Consider the following 22,014-nt stretch of genomic DNA (forward strand, 5'->3'; position numbering starts at 1 on the left):
CTTTCTCTGAAATAAACTGTGAATACAATTTTTAGTTGTAAATGTTAATTCCGTGCTGTAATATGTCTTATTTTTTTTCATTCACTTGTCTATTTGCTTTTCAGCCTTCTTGTTCACTCTTAAGACTGCATAACTTAGATGACCACAGTGGCAGAATCTACTTTTCTACCTAAATAGCCCTAACTGGGTGTTGTCCATAAACTGACGCTTTTACAAAACATATCCTATTCCCTTATCAACTTTTATCTGAAATAACATTTATGATTTTCAATTTCAAATTAGCACAGTATGTCTTTTATGGGAGAATGAACTTGGCCTATTGGAGGCATGAGTTTGGAGCTTAAAAATTCCAGAAACATCAAAACTTATTTTTGGTGTGGGTAACAGTCAAAACTGAAGGGAAGTTCACGGTATATACATTGATTGAGTAATAGGAAATTCTGTAATTATTTCTTGTTGTGTTATTTTGTAACTTTTAATTTCACATTTTCATCTGTATAAAGCTTACCTCTTAATGTGTATGTATTTCAATTTCAATTTTTTACCAACTTTTATAGTGTAACATCTGTTTGTACCAGAGTGCTGTACAACTATGGTAAGTTGTACAGCAATACAAAAACCCAATAGACCTCATCATTAGGTAAATGATACAACAGTGGTTGTGTATTTAGTCATCTTCAGGTACTATAATTTAAGATAAAACTATATCAGTCTTGAAAACTGACTAGATTTTATCTTTTTGGTTTAATAAAATATTCTATTTAATTCTTAATGAAAAATGCAGGAACATCATAAAACTTAGCTCCTTGAGGCAGATTTACAGTGTCTGTCCCATAAGTAAAAAAGACTAATGATTTTCTTATAACTTCAGCTGAAGCTTTAAATGATTTTTGTCACTGAATAGTGAATTGGTCATTCAGATAGTAAATATTTGGTCAAGAAAGTTATTGATTTAAGTAGCCCTATGTGTGCAGATTTATAAGGACCAAGAAAGAAATCAGAGTATCCAATTAGTTGCACATCTAGTATTTTTCTAGAGTATAACTGTATTTGTTACTTCTCTGAGGATTATGAGGATTGCAAATACAGAGATTTTATTTAACTGATGTAAAATTATTTTCCACTCTATATTTTCTGTCTTGTTATGGCAATATATAGACTGTATTTAAGCATGTTGCTAATACCATAAGAAATAATTAAATCCAAAGGAATTGTAGAGGGACTTGGCAAATTTTGCTGTGATTTCATCCTGATACACCCACTACTACTGGTCCAAAAACATCTTCCTGCCTCCCATCATACTTCCTTTTTTCCCCAGCTGCTGTACAGTTGAGGAGAGATTAATCCAAGATACTTATTATAATGCAGACAGATGGCAATATTCTTCTTCCTTACAGTTATCTCCACTTCTACAATCATAAAAAAAAGAGAATTTTAATTGAGCTTTATAGTTCCTCATTTTCTGACTTCTTAAACGTTGACCCCTTCGAAGTCCCTGTACCCCTGGCTTGGGAATCGTAAAGATTAATGGAAATAGTTGGAAAGCACTGGTACATAGTCATTTACTAGGCATCCTTGAGCTTCTGAGTCAGATTTTTTTATTTTATTCAATGTAAAATAATGAGGATGAGGTCGTTATTTAAGTAGTAATGACAGAGTAAGGTAGGATGCTGAGTAGAAGGAAACGGTCCCGATTAAACTTCTGATTTTGTTGGAAGGATACTTGGAGATCAGTTCTTGCAGTGGATCCCCATGTAAAATGAAGAACTGAATGAAGTGACATTTTTTGATACGACTATAGCTACACTGATGTTTAAAATAAATTTAAAATTACAAAACTGAGTGTAGGACAGGATGACATATCCATGAGATTAGTGACAATTTCAAAACCCATTCTTTGAAATACATGCTTTAGAGTATTGATCTCAACTATGGCTGAAATGCCAGCTTTCTCAAGATAGTCCAATTCTTCAATATAGCTTTCCTATACACATGTAGCAAGTATTTAATTACTTGTATCAGCCATTGGAGGGAAGAATTTGGTCTCTGCAGGCATTTTGTATTTTTATATCAATAACTCATAGGTTATCTGTAAACAAGAAAAGAGATCATCCAAAAGAGAACATGTAATGATTAATGAATGAGGTGAGTTGCCCTCCTATCGGTTATACATAATATGCGACCAACAGTGTTTAGCTGCCTGGAAGGTTAAACCACAGCAGTCCTATTGTGGAAAACCTGGGTCAACTGCTTGAAGATCCAGTCAAGCTGGCCCTGCCTAATCAAACTTTTATGTGCTATAGAAGGGGATGATGTTACATGTCACCCAGGCAAATGGATGGCCATGGAGAAAGGTATCCATTACCTGAAGGAATTAGCTATACTGGAGGTGATTTTTGATGGCCTGGGCAGTTATGCAAAGATCCGGATGGAGTCAGATGTCCATGACTCGTGACAGAAGTTTGTACAGTGCACTGTACCAGCTACTAGGAAGAAAACTATCCCAGCTGAAACCAGGACAAGGGCACAGCTGGGCCATATCTAGGTATAAAGCTATAGCTTTGAGCTATAGAAGCTCTTGAGATGTGCCCTACAAAATACAGATGTTGAAAAGAAAATTGAATGTTCTTATTTTGATATATAACAAAAGACAGTGACTTAATCTGTATGTAAATATAGGAAAGGAAAAAATGCTACTGGAGGATGACCACCAATTAGTTACAGAATGTTCTGTGATCTCTGGATAAGAGTTCACAGCAATAGAAACTACTTTAAAATTTGTATCACGTATACTTGGGTAATTTTTTTTTATGTTGAGAAATGATACTTTATTTTTCTTGTCACTCAAGGGTTGTACTTTCAGTAAGCTTATTCAGACTGTCTTGTTAGTCAGTTCTGAGCAATCTTAATTTGAAAGCATTAAATCCTTACTATTTTGTTTGGCTTTATAAATGTCTTAGAACCAAGTTCTGCATTATTTATGCATACAAAAATGGATATAGCTCTAATGTAAATGATTACCAGCAAGTAAAATTCTCCCTGCACATTTGAAGAATGCTCTCTAATAGCATGCATCAGGAAAAAAGAGAGCAATGAATACAACTCACTGTTTGTCATCATGCTTAGAATCACCAACTACTGTGATAAGGACTCTCAGTGAACAACTAATCTACCTCGCAATATATGATGTCAGGTTACCTTTTGTGATCGTTTTATTTTAAAATAATAATGAACTTACATCAAAGAAGAATGTTGATGTTTTTCAGTGGATGTCAAGTTCTTGGGCTTTACTGCTTCTTCTCTTAGGAGAATTTACTTTTTAGGCCAGGGTACCATCCTAACAAAGCAGTCTCACTTCTGGATAAAAGAGTGTGTAGGCCCAGGATCTTAAAATATGGGTGGAGTAAATACACGTCTATGGACACCCCCTTCAAACAATGATTTTTGCTATTTTTATAATTAATCCCTTCTTCACCTTTGGGATTTGAGGAGCTGTGTTCTGTATTTGGTGTTTTCACAGTTGCAGTAGAGTTCCCATTAGCCATTTTTTGCTGTCAGAAAAAAAGCTAACAATTTTCTGTTTGGACTGGGGCCAGGCAATGTGTTCAGGGAGAGACTACAGCCTGGGAGACATGAGTCAGTATTCCATAGTTACAGATACCTTGGCCTCAAGGCAAGGTATAATCTGTAGAAGAGTTTTCAGCTGTTATGTACCAGAATCAAGAAGATCAAATATCAAGTTTTGTAATTGCAGCTTTTATTTTATGATGTAGACAACATCAGATTCCAATTTATGGTGGCCTTTTGGGCTCTAAACTATTGTCTTTCAATGGAAGCAATTTATTTCTATAAATTCCCAGTACCTAGCTTTGTTGGAGCTAGGGAAAAATGGTGATACTGTGTGATTAGCTCTTACTTTTTCTTCCAAATTTGTAGCAATTTTGCAATAAATGAAATAAGATAGCATTCAGTTTAGAATTCCAAAATAAAATTAACAGTAGATTTACATTGCAAAATGTCAATATGAATATAGCACTGAAGGACATTTTGTACTCTCAGCTCCATAGGTATATATCTATGTCACCTTTGTGCATGAAAGATTATTAGCTTTTAAAATATAATATTCAGCTTAGTTTGATTGAAATAAAATAGAGCAGCGCTAAATAAATTGCTGCAGCCTAAAGCAATGTTATTTCACTTATTCTACGACAGATGCTAATTTAAGGTAATGAAGTTATAGTGAGATATTTGCAAGGATGATAGGTTCCTCTCTCAGTAAACCACACGGGATTGTGGAAGGCTTCATGACCTAATGCAGAATGGTGTCACATCTCAGAAATACGACTTTGAGATCTATGCATCTTCACAGAATCAAAGATCTGTATCAGGAATGCTGTTAACATAGCATACACAAGTTTTCTAGGAAGAATATTTTCCCAGCTAACATTGTATTTTTAAAAAATACCTGCTACAAAAAACAAGATCTTCTATTTTAGGCACTAGGAGTTGTACCAAGAACTGTACTACTGAGGATAGTGATGAGTAAATTGGAAGGATCACACAAAACCAACCAGGGCCATGGCATTGTTTTTCTTTTTGCAGATCATTTTTATAGTCTAAAAATCAGGACAAGTAGTACAAAAACTGCTGAATATAAAGTATATTGGTGCCACTGGGCTCCAATTAATTAAATTGGAGTAATTTAAAACATGAAAAAAAAAGTAATTAAAGCATGAAAATCATCTAATGTGATAGCACTGTTTTGTTACCATATTCTCTTGAGGCATGAATTGCCAGCTGTTTAAAGTAACTTGTTTATAGAAAGATAGTTTAAGATGCACATGAGCAAAGTGTTGGCTTTTTTTTTTTTTGGGGGGGGTGTACGTAAAAAACTTATTGCTTTCAGATTTTATCACAGCTTACTTGTATATATTATTTTTATTTCAAAGCCAGCAGCAAGTTTGGTGTATGTATTATAGATCATGCAAAATATATGTAATTTTTCTGAACTTTCAATTAAGATTCCTTTGTGGCTTGTAAAAGTTCCATTTTTGTTTTAGAAATTTTAAGAGCATTCTGTAATACCTTTGTCTTAACTCAGCATTCTGTCTTTGACAAGGGCTAATTAGCACCTACAAAAGTATGGACCTTGGAAAGGTAACAGCCATGTTCCTCCTATGTCCTCCTTGTCAGCTTCCAGTAAACTCAAGCTCAGTGATTTTTAAACCTAAAATGGTATCTATGTGCTTCAAAGACGTTAAAGCCTTTGACTGATTCTTCTTGATTGAACTTACCTGGTTGAATTCAGAATTGTCATAAACTGTTGATGCCTGTAACTTTTTGGGCAGCTGGCTTTGGTGGGTAGCTGCACTGTGTGAGAGAGGACCCAGTCTTGCTTGTTTTAACCGTAATGCTGATAATTCTTTTCAGTGTGTTCTACCTCTTGTAATAAGAGGAGTATTGGACAGCAGTTTCATAAATATAAATTAATCTGTTGCTTCAGAAAACTATCCTGTAGATATGGATGCTATTTCAGTGCTCATTCTCATGTGCGTAACTTGAGATTGATTTGGGGGTTTGTCGTGGTTTAAACCCTAGCCAGACAGCTTGTTCACTCACTCCCAGTGAGTGGTGCCGGGCTGAGAGCAATCGAGGGCCCCTCCCCTGGGGCTCTCCCCTTCCCCGCTCCCGGAGGGATAGGGAGGAAGATCAAACGAGTGCAACTCCCACAGGTTGAGACAAGAACAGTCCAGCAACCACTCTACAACACAAATCACCACCGCTACCATCAACGACAACAATGATAAGGGAAAATAACAAGGGAAGAGAATACAGTACCACCGGCCAAGAAACGAGTCCCACCCAGAAGCCCGTGTCCTTCCGGGTAACTCCCAGTTACCCCCCACCCCGGCCATGACGTGCTGTGGTATGGAATACCTCTTTGGCTAGCCTGGGTCAGGCACCCTGTCTCTGCTTCCCTGTCTCTGCTTCCTCACGGTTTCCCCTCCTCCCTGGCAGAGCATGAGCCTCACAAAGTCCTTGGTCAGGGTAAACATCACTTAGCAACAACTGAAAACCTCGGCTTCACCAACACTGTTCCCAGGCTGGAAGTCAAAACACTGCACTGCACCAGCTACCAAGAAGGAGAGAAATGACCGCTACTGCTGAACCCAGGACAGGGTCGGTTTTTGAGGCTTTTTTTTGTTTTTTTTTTCCCTTGTGTATTCATATACATGTATTGAAATTTATCAGACGTTTTATTTCTCAGTCACTGTCATTTAACTCCTGCATAGCTTTTCACACTTGGATTTAATTTAATCCTTTGTTACTGACGTGTTTTTTTTTTTTTTTTTACTTGAATGGTGAATTTCTGATTTTTTTGAAAGCTTTCTATAAAGCATAATACCTGTTCCTGAAAGTACCATTGCCTTTGGCCTTTCCCCATGGGAATACCATAGCATTACAGCACTTGTTCTTTTACATCTGCCTTTCTTATCTGCCTAGTATGCCAATATGATTTTTTTAGGTCAGCTATTCCTGGCTGTCCTGTCTTATTTTGTAATTTATGTAATTAATTGCATTTTTCTGTTTGTTTTTTGCAGTACCTCAAACTGTACACTGGGGATGGGTGGGAAACTGAGAGATTCATTATGAAGAGCATCAGAATTACCATAAAGCCATCATACCATATACCAGTAGAGTATCAGGAAGAATTGTACTCACTTTGACCTAACAGTGTTCTTGTTTATTTTAGTTCATGCTGAATATCTAATTTTTTGTTAGATGGTAGACTGACTAATTCTTCAAGTGAACGGTTAAAAACTCAAATAGAAATAGTGAATATAGGAAATAAATACGTATTGTATTGTAGAACTAATGCATTCTCTGATCATACCTAACTTGCAAATTCCAGAGACTGATGCTAAAATAATCAGATGTAATCAGGTCATATAAAGATTTTGACTGAGTACAGCAGAAGGATCTTTTGCCCTGAAAAAGTGTTGACAGTGAGCAGAGAATAAGATCTGTAACTCGTTTTAAATATGAGTAGGAACAGATTGTCAGCAACTTAAAAGTATTATATTGATGTAGCTGTAGTGCATATATTTGAAGGTGTAGGCTGAATTTAATCATGTTGTGCACCTTTACAGTGTAAGATTAAAAAATTGCCTAGCTAAAATCTGATGCCAAGAAGAGACAGATTCAATGTTAACAGGGAGAATAAGTTGGTTCACAGTGAATGCATATTCAGAGATTCTCAGAGTATCTGTTCATTTAACTGGTGATAGAATGTCTGTAGAGGTTCTTTAAGGGTTAATGATCAAGAAAAAGAAACATTTTGTTTAGATAATCTTTTAGAGAGCAGTCAAGAGGGGACAAGATGACGAAGAGTGGCATATGCGTATCTGTGCATAGTACTGTAAGAGAAATAAATTGAAAAGCAATCAGCAGTGGAAAACAATTAAATAATGCAAAAGGCTAGCCAGTTGGTAAAAATGCCAGTTCTGTGGGTTCCCATGATCAAAAGGAACATAGATTAGTGGAAATTACTAGGAAAGGAGTAGAGAACCGCAGATAGTGAACTGTGGTGCTGTATAAATCCATATTGCTCCCATATCTTGAGTGCTGTATACAGATCATATAAAAGATACTGAGGAAGCTTGACAGGCTGATCAAGAGTATGGGAAAGGCTCTTGTATGAGGACAGGTAAGCTGATGCTTCTTGAAATACAGCTTATAGACAGGCTTCTGTATGATGGTGGTCTGTGAAATCATAAAATGGCGTTGAGAAGGTGAATAAGGAATGGTTATGTAGTTATTCACATTAGAAATAGAAGGAACTGTTAGATCTAACACAAGAAAAAAGAGCTGAGTCAAAGTAATGACATACCTATTTTCTTTCAAGAGGATTAGTTTTTATTAGAAAGTAAAGGATGGGCTTAGCTGTTAGTGAAAGTGGTATGAATATGGAACATATGAATATACATATGTGCTGGTATAAGTACTTTTTAGATTAGAGTAGTTTACTTCTCAAATTGTGCATGCGTGTGGAAAGAAACACATCTGATTTATAACATTTTTTTTTTTTTCCACTAGTTTTATATTCTGTGATTAATGAAAGGAATCGTGATGTGGACACAGAGTAGACAAATTTTACTGTCTCCTCTTAATGATGCTTGTAGCAAGCTTTAACCACAACTCTTTCTTTCACACAATCATTAACCAGCATTTTTTCTGTATGTACTTCTATTTGAATGCTATACTGAAATAGCAACTTCTGTAGAGAAGAACATTATGCACTCTTATCACAGGAAGACAGGAGATTATAATTCTTAGTCCCTAAGTAGATCCTTGCCACAGACGGTTGAATGCATATAAAAAGGTTGAGGTTCCACTGAAATTACGGTTTTGTATTGGTAAATGAATTGAAGGAAATGCAGTTTCACAAAATGTATGACTAAAATTTAAATCACTTGACACCAGTGTTGAGAATGCTGAACAATGCAGGAGGTTGAATCACTAGATGAGCTGAGATCCCTTACAACCTAAATGATTCTATGATCCCCTTCACAATATTGTTAAAACCCTAAGTTATGTTCCTTTTTTATGTGTAGTTCATAGGGATAGTTGTGAACATATTAAAAGACATCACCCCAGACATCACCCCAGATTTTTTCACATTGTTACTACATATACAAGAAAAGTGATGATGTTAAGTAAACATTTCTCTATTGTAAATTTTGGAAAAGACAAAATCAAATATAGGCATCACATAAGAATAATAAGGTATTTTTTTTGTCAGAGGTTTAGAAGAGCTGACAGACAGGGTACGGGGTTCTTCTTTGTAATAAATGTTTGAATAACAGGAGAGACCACAAAGGCTGCAAGAGTGTAGCATGGCCTCCAGTGCTGCAAGTGTTTGAAAGCAACAAATGGAATGAATTTACAAAAATCTGTAAAAGACTGTGAATTTTTAATAGAATGATGGAAGATGCTGGATAGAATTTCATTAACCTATTTATCCAAGGTTTTGAAAGTTTCATTATTCCTGTTGCACTGGCCAGACTAGGAAGTAGTTAAAGGATTCAGGAGTTGTTGGATAAATTTAAGGAGGCATGCACTGATGAAAAAGAAATGGTTCAATAAAGCAAACCCTGACTTTGTCTTAATATTTTAGTGCTTGCGTTTGAGCTAAATTTATATGGCAAAGAAATTCATACATTGGATTTCTCTAGTTATCTAATTACTTATATTGCAGGCTAGCACAGCATTGGAATAATATATTCTAAACTAATTGATTTTGTTAATTATACGTTTCTCTTTATGAGTCAGTCATTCCCACTTCCCTTTTCATCACTGTTAATTTTCTAAGTTTTCTTTTGCTAAGTGGAAAAATCAACATTACTTTCTGTTTATGCCCGGAATGTCTCTTCAGAAGTGCTCTGGAACGGTGTATATAATGAAAGAAGATAATGGTTTCCAAGTTTTGTAAGAGTAATAAGTCTTCTCTGGTCAGTTTGCTTTCTGCTCTTTAAAGCAGTTTTAGCACATACTGTTCAATCAGTGAACTACAGGAAGCTACTTGAACAACGCTACACTTAGGAGAATTTTTTTTTTTGCAAAAAATTGGAAATGTTCCATATTAACATTTTTCCCCATGTGTCCTGGTTAGGTGTGTACAGTTCTTTACATTTAAATGTTATAAAAATACTTCAAAATTAATATCGTTCTGGGAAATTTTATCTAGAGGCTTCAGGAAGTTATGATGATAAATTTTGTGGCCATCCTAACGAAAAAAAAAATGCTTGGACAACAGTTGAATATTGGCCTAGAAAAAGTGATTATAGAGCATGAGCTCAGTTAATCAGTAAGGTTGGGTTTATTGTCAAACAGAACTTTCACTGCTTTCTCACCCATGTAGCATATGCTAGTTTGACAAACCCTAGTTTCAGAAAATTGTTTTTATATTTTGTGTGTTTTGTTATTCAATTTTAGCTCCCAATCCATGTTCTGCTAATGAGGGCAGAGGTCCATGTTCTCACATGTGTCTGATCAGTTACAATAGAAGCGCTGCATGTGCCTGTCCACATCTAATGAAACTATCTTTAGACAAAAAAACTTGTTACGGTAAGTTTTCCTCCTAAAGTCTGACAATTGTATTGATTTTAGAATTTTGAACTGGACAAATTAAAATACATAATCTTAAAAACAATCTATACAGTGCATTTTAATGATATATTTTAGAGGGACATCCACTTGAGAATTGGTAACTTACTCTAATATGAGGTGTGTGGAGCTTTGGTATTTATTACTGCAACCATTTTTTTCTATTGTTTATGTGTATGATATATTAGTAAAACTTATCTCTGTAAAACAGAAAGATTTATACTTTAAAGTGTGTCATCAGGCAATGATGAGTCAGGTAAGCTGAATAACAATAAGGTACTTACTAACTTAGATCTCTACCTATTCTTCTAAAGTTGTCTTAGTTTCATTTTCAAGGATTAAGAAAATGAAATAAAGAGTAAATATTAGACATGCAGCCTTGCAGGGGAGTTTTATGAAAAATTTCAATAAACAGTTTTTAAATTATAAAAGCCCTTGAACTGTCAAATAATGGTCTATTATCTGTAAAACCTTGTACTACATAACTTTTTGCAGTGTTGATTAATAATGTTTAGGAAATTAAAAAAAGCAATAAAAAAAAGCTGTATCAATGCTGTATCAAGGCTATTGTAGGGAAAAAATTTCCAGCCTCTGTGCATTTCACTGCTTACACATATGTTAGGACATTTCTCCTCAGTTTTGTTGTTTGCAAAACTTCTGTGTTCTAGTGATACTTTGTTCTCCTGAGATACCGTATATTAATATCTGTTATGATGTGCAAGTTAAACAGTAATTTATTTTTTTCATTGGGATAAGTGGGGTAAAATTTTTAGAATACAATTTTTAACATTTTTGTGTAGGCATTCACAAGGCCATATTGATTAAGTGGTGTAGTAACATGCCCCTTATGCAGAATTAATGTATTTTCCTGTGATTTTTATACTCTGTAACATACTTTATTTCTCAAGTGTCACAAGGCTTTAGGTTTTTCAGAAATGTTAAATCATTCATATAAACTTTATTTATGTATTTGTCAAGTGATCTCAAATAATGTAGAATTCTGTTAGCAAAGTTATGAAGAGGATGAGGAGTGATGTTTACCTTTTTCTAACAGAAAGGAAGAAATTTCTTCTCTATGCAAGGCATTCAGAAATAAGAGGGGTCGACATAGAAAACCCATACTTCAACTTCATCACAGCCTTCACTGTTCCTGACATTGATGATGTGACAGTCATAGATTTTGATGCGCTTGAGGAACGCTTATACTGGACTGATGTGAAAACACAGACCATCAAACGTGCCTTCATTAATGGGACTGGCTTAGAAACCATTATTTCAAGAGGTAAGTAACTTAACATTTAAATAAAAATAATCCATTATAGGTAAACGTGTTTATAAATATTCTAAAATATGAGCATGTAAGTTCTTGTGTAAAGGTGTACCTTTCACTGGTAGTGTATAATTGATCTAAACAGTAAGAAAGCACGCCTTTGTTCAAGATTCTAGTTCCTCTTATTGATTCATAATCCATTTTTATTTAAGTACATTTGGAGGTAATTGTAATGTTGCTTTTATACAACATTAAGATGTGTAGTAAACAATAGAAATAATGTCTTCTGGGTTAGGTAGAAACAAAAAAAGATTAAAACCAGAAAAATAACAATATCCTGATGTAGCTTTGCACTGAAGATTTTCATGTGGATTTCTTACATCAGTTCTGTAAGATCAGACCTTTTCTGAATTTGGGGATGTTGTGGTTTAAACCCAGTCAGGTAACTTGTTCACTCACTCCCAGTGAGTGGTGCTGAGCTGACAACAATCGAGATCCGTGTCCCACCCCCCACCGGGGCTCTCCCCTTCCCCGCTCCCGGAGGAACGGGGAGGAGGATCGAAAGAGTGCAACTCCTACGGGTTGAGACAAGAACAGTCCAGCAACCAATGTACAACACAAATCACCACCGCTATTATCAACTACAACAATGATACGGGAAAATAACAAGGGAAGAGAATACGATACCACCGGCCAAGAAAGCGAGTTCCACCCGGAAGCCCGTGTCCTTCCGGGTAACTCCCAGTTACCCCCCACCCCAGGCATGACGTGCTGTGGTATGGAATACCTCCCTGGCTAGCCTGGGTCATGCGCCCCATCTCTGCTTCCTCACAGCTTCCCCTCCTCCCTGGCAGAGCATGAGCCTCACAAAGTCCTTGGTCAGGGTAAACATCACTTAGCAACAACTGAAAACATCGGCTTCACCAACACTGTTCTCAGGCTGGAAGTCAAAACACAGCACTGCACCAGCTACCACAAAGGAAAAAACATGACTGCTACTGCTGAACCCAGGACATTATCCACCCCTTATTCCATACCATTCACGTCGTGCTCAGATCCCACATTTTCAATACACCATCGCTCTCCCACATATATACATCCATATACATACAGACCAAGAGGAAAAGATCATTTTCTTAGTGCATGGATCAATCCCTATAATGCTGCCGAGTCCATTGGGTCCATGATGTTCAAAGTTCATTTTCTGTTGGGTTGATGGCTGGAGGGAAGTCAGGGCCAGTCGCTGGTGACCTGGAGACATCTAGTTGATGGGCTATAAAAGCATTACACAGCAGGCAACAGCATACAATTGAGTTCACTGGCTGTTTTTCCCTAAAATCAAATCCCCTTGAGGTATACATCGGACTTCCCCATCTTCCCGCATTACCCACCAAGTATATCCAGGTCCCTGAGCAAAAGCAATCCCACGAGTGGGTTTGCCTTTACCTGAAGCAGGAATAACCCAGACTGTCTTCCCCAGCAAATTCTTCATATGCACCATGGGAACTTTGTCCCCCTCTACAATATGTAAAAGTTCTGACTGGGCTGGGCCAGCCCTGTTGGCAGATCCTCTGGTGTTGACCAACCAGGTGGCCTTTGGTAAGTGTGTATCCCAATGCTTGAAAGTTCCCCCACCCATTGCTCTCAGTGTAGTTTTTAACAGCCCATTGTACCGTTCGATTTTCCCAGAGGCTGGTGCATGGTAGGGGATGTGATATACCCACTCAATGCCATGCTCTTTGGCCCAAATATCTATAAGGTTATTCCGGAAATGAGTCCCATTGTCTGACTTGATTCTCTCTGGGGTGCCGTGTTGCCACAAAATCTGTTTCTCAAGGCCCAGGATGGTGTTCCGGGCAGTGGCATGGGGCAAAGCGTATGTTTCCAGCCACCCGGTGGTTGCTTCCACCATGGTAAGCACATGGCGCTTGCCTTGGTGGGTTGGTGGCAGTGTGATATAGTCAATCTGCCAGGTCTCCCCATATTTATACTTCAACCATTGTCCTCCATACCAAAAAGGCTTTAACCGCTTGGCTTGTTTAATTGCAGCACATGTTTCACACTCATGAATAACCTGGGCAATAGTGTCCATTGTTAAGTCCACCCCTCGATCACAGAACCCATCTATATTTCTGGAATAACAGGAGGATCCCAAGAGTTGACTGTGCTGGAGGCTGAAATCAGCCTGACTGGGAGGGAATGGCAAAAGCACCCTATTGTGACTGGTCCAGAGGCTCCATGCATCCTCGGCATAGACTACCTCAAGAGAGGGTACTTCAAAGACCCAAAAGGGTACCGGTGGGCTTGTGGTATTGCTGCTTTGGAGACTGAGGAAATTGAGCAGCTGTCCACCTTGCCTGGTCTCTCAGAAGATCCCTCTGCTGTGGGGTTGCTGAAAGTTGAAGAACAACAAGTGCCAATTGCGACCACAACAGTGCACCGGCGGCAGTATCGCACCAACCGAGACTCCCTGATTCCCATCCATCAGCTGATCCATAGACTGGAGAGTCAGGGGGTGATCAGCAGGACCCGCTCACCCTTTAATAGCCCCATATGGCCAGTGCGAAAGTCTAATGGAGAATGGAGACTAACAGTAGACTATCGTGGCCTGAATGAAGTCACACCACCATTGAGTGCTGCTGTACCGGACATGCTAGAACTTCAATATGAACTAGAGTCAAAGGCAGCCAAGTGGTATGCCACGATTGATATGGCCAATGCATTTTTCTCCATTCCTTTGGCAGCAGAGTGCAGGCCACAGTTTGCTTTTACTTGGAGGGGTGTCCAGTTCACTTGGAACCGACTGCCCCAGGGGTGGAAACACAGCCCTACCATTTGCCATGGACTGATCCAGACTGCACTGGAACAGGGGCAAGCTCCAGAACATCTGCAATACATTGATGACATTATTGTGTGGGGCGATACAGCAGAAGAAGTCTTTGAGAAAGGGAGGAAAATAATCCAAATCCTGCTGAAAGCCGGTTTTGCCATAAAACGGAGTAAGGTCAAGGGACCTGCACAGGAGATTCAATTTTTGGGAATAAAATGGCAAGATGGACGTAGACAGATCCCCACAGATGTGATCAACAAGATAACAGCAATGTCTCCACCAACTAATAAGAAAGAAACGCAAGCTTTCTTGGGTGCAGTGGGGTTCTGGAGAATGCACATCCCAAATTACAGTTCGATTGTAAGCCCTCTCTATCATGTGACCCGGAAGAAGAATGATTTTAAATGGGGCCCTGAGCAACAACAAGCCTTTGAGCAAATTAAACGCGAGATAGTTCATGCAGTAGCCCTTGGACCAGTCCGGACCGGACCAGATGTAAAAAATGTACTGTACACTGCAGCTGGGGAGAACGGTCCTACCTGGAGCCTCTGGCAGAAAGCTCCAGGGGAGACTCGAGGTCGACCCCTCGGCTTTTGGAGTCAGAGATATAATGGATCTGAGGCCAGCTATACCCCAACTGAGAAAGAGATACTGGCAGCCTATGAAGGGGTTCGAGCTGCTTCGGAAGTGATTGGCACTGAAGCACAGCTCCTTCTGGCACCCCGGTTGCCCGTGCTGGGCTGGATGTTCAAAGGCAGGGTCTCCTCTACGCATCATGCAACTGATGCTACATGGAGTAAATGGGCTGCACTAATTACACAACGAACTCGAATAGGAAATCTCAGTCGTCCAGGCATTCTAGAAGTCATCATGGACTGGCCAGAGGGCAAAGATTTGGAATGTCGCCAAAGGAGGAGGTGGTGCGCGCTGAAGAGGCCCCACCATATAATAAACTGTCAGAAAGTGAAAAGCAGTATGCCTTGTTTACTGATGGCTCTTGCCGTATTGTGGGAAAGCATCGGAGATGGAAGGCAGCTGTATGGAGTCCTGGACGACAAGTTGCAGAAACTGCTGAAGGAGAGGGTGAACCGAGTCAGTTTGCCAAGGTGAAAGCCATCCAGCTGGCCCTGGACATTGCTGAACGAGAAAAGTGGCCAGTACTTTATCTCTATACTGACTCATGGATGGTGGCAAATGCCCTGTGGGGGTGGTTGAAGCAATGGAAGCAGAGCAACTGGTAACGCAGAGGTAAACCCATCTGGGCTGCTGCACTGTGGAAAGATATTGCTGCCCGGGTGCAGAACCTGGTGGTGAAGGTACGTCATGTAGATGCCCATGTACCCAAGAGTCGGGCCACTGAGGAACACCAGAACAACCAACAAGTGGATAAAGCGGCTAAGATTGAAGTGGCTCAGATGGACTTAGATTGGCAACATAAAGGTGAATTATTTTTGGCCCAGTGGGCCCATGACACTTCAGGCCATCAGGGCAGAGATGCAACATATAGATGGGCCCGTGATCGAGGGGTGGACTTAACAATGGACACTATTGTCCAGGTTATTCATGACTTTGACTGGGAGGGTAAAAGGATGTCTCCTTCACAGGTTGAGCACCTGAGAAGGAGAAAAAAGATGTGTAATTGCTAAGCACCTCCATCATATACCTCCCAAAGTATAAAGGTGGTGACCACACTGGGAACATAAGCCAGATCAGTTTCATGATCAATGATTCTATTGTATTACAAGTCATTACCATAAAGTACAATGGGACAAAAACCTTAGCCCAAGCCCCACACTTGAAAAACACTAATACAGCCAATACCGGATGGAAGTAAGATACGATATACTGAAACTGTGAGATCAAGAGGAACAACCTTGAGAGCCAATAAATCAGCATTGTGATGAGTGACTATCAATCCAGTCAGATCTGTTCCTATCTCAACCCCTCGAGCCCCACGATGGGCGCCAAAAAGAACTGTCGTGGTTTAAACCCAGTCAGGTAACTTGTTCACTCACTCCCAGTGAGTGGTGCTGAGCTGACAACAATCGAGATCCGTGTCCTCCCCCTGCACTGGGGCTCTCCCCTTCCCCACTCCCGGAGGAACAGGGAGGAGGATCGAAAGAGCGCAACTCCTACGGGTTGAGACAAGAACAGTCCAGCAACCAATGTACAACACAAATCACCACCGCTACTATCAACTACAACAATGATGAGGGAAAATAACAAGGGAAGAGAATACGATACCACCGGCCAAGAAAACGAGTTCCACCCGGAAGCCTGTGTCCTTCCGGGTAACTCCCAGTTACCCCCCACCCCGGGCATGACGTGCTGTGGTATGGAATACCTCCCTGGCTAGCCTGGGTCATGCGCCCCATCTCTGCTTCCTCACAGCTTCCCCTCCTCCCTGGCAGAGCATGAGCCTCACAAAGTCCTTGGTCAGGGTAAACATCACTTAGCAACAACCGAAAACATCGGCTTCACCAACACTGTTCTCAGGCTGGAAGTCAAAACACAGCACTGCACCAGCTACCACAAAGGAAAAAACATGACTGCTACTGCTGAACCCAGGACAGGGGACAAATTAAAAAAAAAAATACTTCTGTAGTTGATTATTTGGGAACTTCAGAAAATTAATTGAAGCTCTGCCCCTGGTGCTGCTTTAGAAGAGATTTGTTCTGTATCAGCATATTTTGGGCAATCATTGGACAAATATGGCCAGTATCCCCACATGGCTGTGTGGATTGATGAATTTATTTCTTTGGGTATCTTTTTTTATCTTTTCCCCTGCTATCTCAGAGGCAACTTTATTAACAAATGGAAACATTTTTTAATACCAGTAACAAGAAGAAGGTTGTCCAGGGTTCAGCAGTAGCAGTCATTTTTCTCCTTCTTAGTAGCTGGTGCAGTGCTGTAGTTTTGACTTTCAGCCTGGGAACAGCACTGATAACACTGATGTTTTTAGTGGCTGCTCAATAATGTTTACTCTGACCAAGGACTTTCTGAGTCTCACGCTCTGCCAGGGAGGAGGGGAAGCCAGGAGGAAGCAGAGACAGGACACCTGACCCAAACTAACCAAAGAGGCATTCCATACCACAGCATGTCATGCCCACTATATAAACTGGGGGCAGTTACCCCAAAGGGTTAGATCACTGCTCGGGTCAGGCTGGGTATCAGTCGGAGGTGATGAGCAGTTGTATTCTCTTCCCTTGTTATTTCTCTCATCATTATTATTATTGGTTGTAGCAGTAGTGGTTTTGTGTTATACCTTAGTTACTGGGCTGTTCATATCTCAACCCATGGGAGTCAAGTTCTTTGAGTTCTCCTCCCCATCCCTCCAGAAGCAAGGGGGGAAGAAGCGGGGGGCGTGAGTGAGCGGCTATGTGGATCTGATTTATTGACTGGAATTAAACCACGACAAAGGTCTAGAGTTCCTTTTAGATATGCTCTTTACATCGAGATGCCCAAAAGAGGGAAAGTTGTTGTGTTTTAGAATGGTAGGAGAAGTTTTTTTCCCTATATAAAATATAGGGTGTAAAATCACAAAACTTATCAAGAAAATGAAACATGAAGAAACATACTATGAGTGGCTGTTTCTGTTTATCATCATTCATATTCATTTTGTTATAGTAGCTTCAGTGGTGGAGGTTTGGGTGGGAAGGTTGTGCCAGTTGTAACTTACTAAATATAAAACTTGCAAAATTATGATCTTCTGGCACATCAAAACATTATAAAGACTACTTGTGCATAAATTTGTTTGCTTAGTTATATTTTTACACCTCTTTATAAGAGCATAAGAAGCTTTGTAAGTACATATTAGCAGGATTCTCCTTGGATGAAGTCTTATGCCAGTGTCATAAAGATGCCAGTCATACTTTAATCTTTTTATGAGTGTGAAATTCTTGTTTTCTTGTTGCTGCAACCAAAATACCCCAAAAAGCAGGGTATTGGTTTAAAGTGGGTCAAGGTTATGTATTCAGTGTTCTCTGTTGCATTCTCTAAAGTCGACATCCTAACTTCCTAATGCCCAGTCACCATTTGACCTTATGTATGTGCAAGTCAGGCCTTAGCTACTTCCATGATAGCTTTTCAATGACAATTATTCTGGTAGTCAAAGTAGCCACATGAAGTTGACAAAGTGGCAGTGTAAAAAATATGAACTAGAATGAAATCATTAAAAACCCTTGGCCTGTTTCTTTGTCTACAATGGCCAATATGAACCACAGCTACGTACGCCAAGGCAGAGTGACGTGTTGGTATATAGATCTTGTGCAGTAAATTTATACCCAGGATTTAAGACAGATATTAATATGCATTAACATTTTTTAATCAGTATCTTGCTAAGGAAAGCCATCACATATGAAGACACCTGTGAAGCTACTAAATTAATCATACCTTACTCATGTTTTGCTATTTCAGGTAACAAATTCATCATCAACCCTTATAACACCACAAACCACACTTTTTAATAGTGCACTGAGTAACAGATGCTTTCCAAAGTACAAAAATACACTGCAGTCAGTGTCTGATTGTTATTTTGGGGAAATAGGTTTTATGCTAATTTTTAACAAAGTATTTATGGATGATTTTCTGAATCTTCAGTGAAGTTTTTATGTTCTTATTTTAAAAGTATCAGCCCAAAAAGAAAAAGAATAATTATTAATTTTGACAACCAGTTTATAAGTACATCTAAGCAGAATATTGTGCAATATTGTTAGAAACTGTAAAATAAATTATTGTGGGTTTTTTTTCTCCAAAACTGAGAATAATCCAGAAGGAAAATCAGAAGAACTGCTTTGATTTTTTGCAGATATTCAGAGTATCAGAGGTCTTGCAGTGGATTGGATATCACGTAATTTATATTGGATTAGCTCAGAATTTGATGAAACGCAAATTAATGTGGCACATTTAGATGGTTCCTTGAAAACTTCAATCATCCATGGGATAGATAAACCCCAGTGTCTTGCAGTTCACCCAGTAAAAGGGTAAGATAATTGTGGATTTAATAAATAAACTACATTAAAGCTCATCAGAAGATTTCTTCTTTGTTCAGATTTTGAGTTTGCCCATTCTTTTTTCTTTCAAACTTAAAGTAAATGCATGTGTTTGGAAGATTTTTCTGAGATGTTCCTAACTAAGTACTTTCTCTACCAAACATTACTGTTCATTAAGTCATGTAATAATTAGGTGAATATTTTGCCTTCTTCTAAACTGACAAATGTTTTCACTACTGTTGCATTAAAAAAACTGTACACAGAGCAACATTTTAAATATGTTCATTTTCTTCTTCAGGAAACTCTACTGGACGGATGGTAACACAATTAACATGGCAAACATGGATGGCAGCAACAGCAAAATTCTTTTTCAGAACCAAAAAGATCCTGTTGGTAAATACCTTTTTTGCTCTTGCTTTTTTATTTGATAGTGCTTGATTATGGTCATTATCTTTCAATGCTACTTAAGTATATTATGATGGTTTTTTTGTGTACTATACAACAGTGAGAAGAACAGGCTTAAAGACATGAAAAACATGTAATGTACATTTCAGTTTCACAATTTAAGGTATCTTTTGACCATTCTTATTGTTATCTACTGTAGTGAGTTAAGTCTAACATCATTAACTTCTAGGATTACAGTAGACTGAAAGTGAAGGAGAACCCATCTGTATTTCTCAATCTTTAGATCATGGGTAAAATAATGTAGAGGGTTTAATAAGTTCTGGATATGTGTGAGAGAATACTTTGGAAATGTAGAGCCTTCCTCACCAGGATATCAGCTGCGTGATCAAAAGGTAATTTGGCTCTTAATTTTTCACATACAGAAAAAAGCAGTGGTTGAAATATATAACTTAGCCTCAGTTTTAGTATACTTGGGAATATAATTGATGATAAATAATGGCACTTTCTGGGGAAAAAGAAAACACAAAACCAAAACAGATCTGTATGCACTTATTACTATTTATTTATTTTTGGTTCAGATCTCTTTGTAATTTCTTTTTTTAGAGGGTTAAAGTGGTTATGTCAGTTGTTCCTGCGTTATTAATATCCCATCAATAAAATTATTACATTTCAAAGCATTTACAGGTTTTCAGAACTAAACGTGTTGAGCAAGCAGAAGCAAAAATGACAATTCAATAAATTTGACAGAACAGGAACAAAGCGTGCATTTTAGATGCTAAATTCAAAGAATTTTATAGAAATGTTCTAAAAGGCTCAAATACCAAAACATATAGATTGTGTAAAAAAGAAACTAGACACTCTAGTTCCATTAAGCTGCATACTTAGGTGGTTTTTTTTGTTGTTGTTGTTTGGTTTCGTTTAGCAGTCCCAGGCACAGCTACAGGTTGGGCAAAGAAGAGATTCAAAGCAGCCCTGTGGAGAAGGACTTGGGGGTGCTGGTCAATGAGAAGATGAACATGAGCTGGCAGTGTGCGCTTGCAGCCCAGAAAGCCAACCGTATCCTGGGCTGCATCAAAAGGAGCGTGACCAGCAGGTAGAAGGAGCTGATCCTGCCCTTTTTCTCTGCTCTCGTGAGAACTCACCTGGAGTATTGTGTGCAGTTCTGGTGTCCTCCACATAAAAAGGACATGGAACTGTTGGAACAAGTCCAGAGAAGGGCCACGAGGATGATCAGGGGACTGGAGCACCTCCCATATGAAGACAGGCTGAGAAAGTTGGGGCTGTTCAGCCTGGAGAAGAGAAGGCTGTGTGGAGACCTCATAGTAGCCTTCCAGTATCTGAAGGGGGCCTACAAGGGTGCTGGAGAAGGACTCATCATTAGGGACTGTAGTGACAGGACAAGGGCTAACGGGTTAAGACTTAAACAGGGGAAGTTTAATTCAATATAAGGAAGAAATTCTTTCCTGTAAGGGTGGTGAGGCAGTGGAATGGGTTGCCCAGGGAAGTTGTGAATGCTCCATCCCTGGTGGTGTTCAAGACCAGGTTGGACAAGGCCCTTGGATAATATGGTTTAGTGTGAGGTGTCCCTGCCCATGGCAGGGTGTTTGGAACTTGATGATCTTAAGGTTCTTTCCAACCCTAACTATTCTATGATTCTATTCTATGATTCTGTGTTTTTTGGTTTGTTTGGTTTTTTATTCTTTTTTTCTTTTTAAGGAAATGGCTATAGTAAGCTTTAAAATAGCTTAGATAAATAACTTCTAAGTGAATTACTGTCTCAGCTACTATTCAATTATAGTCAGGGATGGTGTTCTTTGGATTTGTTGGTTTTGGGGGGGGGGGGGGGGGGTGTTTTCTTTATTTTTTTTCCCCTTTTTTTAAAAAATACAGGGTTTAATCCTTTCTTCTGAACAAGCTCAGAGTTTCTGTTTTGCTAATGGTTATAGCGCAGTCCTATTTGCTGTTTTAGCTGTTCTCGTTTCATTTTCTTGGATGTCTATTTGAATATTACTTTCTTTTGAATTTATAGCATAGTCTACAAACAAAATCATTGCAGATGTGAACCAAAAATCTTCTTGAGGCTGGCTCTTGAAATTTTCATCTTAAAACTACTTTTTTTTTTAAAAAAAGAAATTTATTTAGTTATTTCTTAGGTATATATGTGCATTTAGCAGAGAAATAAATTCCCAATTCTGAGCATTTTTTTTTCACCTGAAATATAATTAGCCATAAACACTTAAAAGTCCCTTTCTTAAGTCACTAAGGTAAGAAACATGAAAAAAAAAATCTATATATTGTCCCTATAACCCATCTAAGCTGTAATAGCAGTGTCCCACATTTAATTGATTTAG

The 22,014-nt window shown here is 38.7% G+C and overlaps 1 protein-coding gene across 1 annotated transcript in view; it reads left to right on the top strand.

The window, feature by feature from the left end:
- LRP1B (LDL receptor related protein 1B) overlaps window positions 1-22,014 on the top strand; it is a 781,126-nt gene that overhangs the window by 551,386 nt on the left and 207,726 nt on the right. The window contains exons 27-30 of the mRNA XM_057401813.1: window positions 9,997-10,128; window positions 11,222-11,449; window positions 19,075-19,249; window positions 19,557-19,651. Coding sequence (XP_057257796.1) covers window positions 9,997-10,128; window positions 11,222-11,449; window positions 19,075-19,249; window positions 19,557-19,651 — 630 coding nt within the window. The remainder of the gene's footprint in view (window positions 1-9,996; window positions 10,129-11,221; window positions 11,450-19,074; window positions 19,250-19,556; window positions 19,652-22,014) is intronic.

This window comes from Pezoporus wallicus, unplaced genomic scaffold (genome assembly GCF_028554395.1).
Source record: "Pezoporus wallicus isolate ANWC-B61680 ecotype Strahan unplaced genomic scaffold, APGP_CSIRO_Pwel_v1 contig_865, whole genome shotgun sequence".
Lineage (NCBI taxonomy): Eukaryota > Metazoa > Chordata > Aves > Psittaciformes > Psittacidae > Pezoporus > Pezoporus wallicus.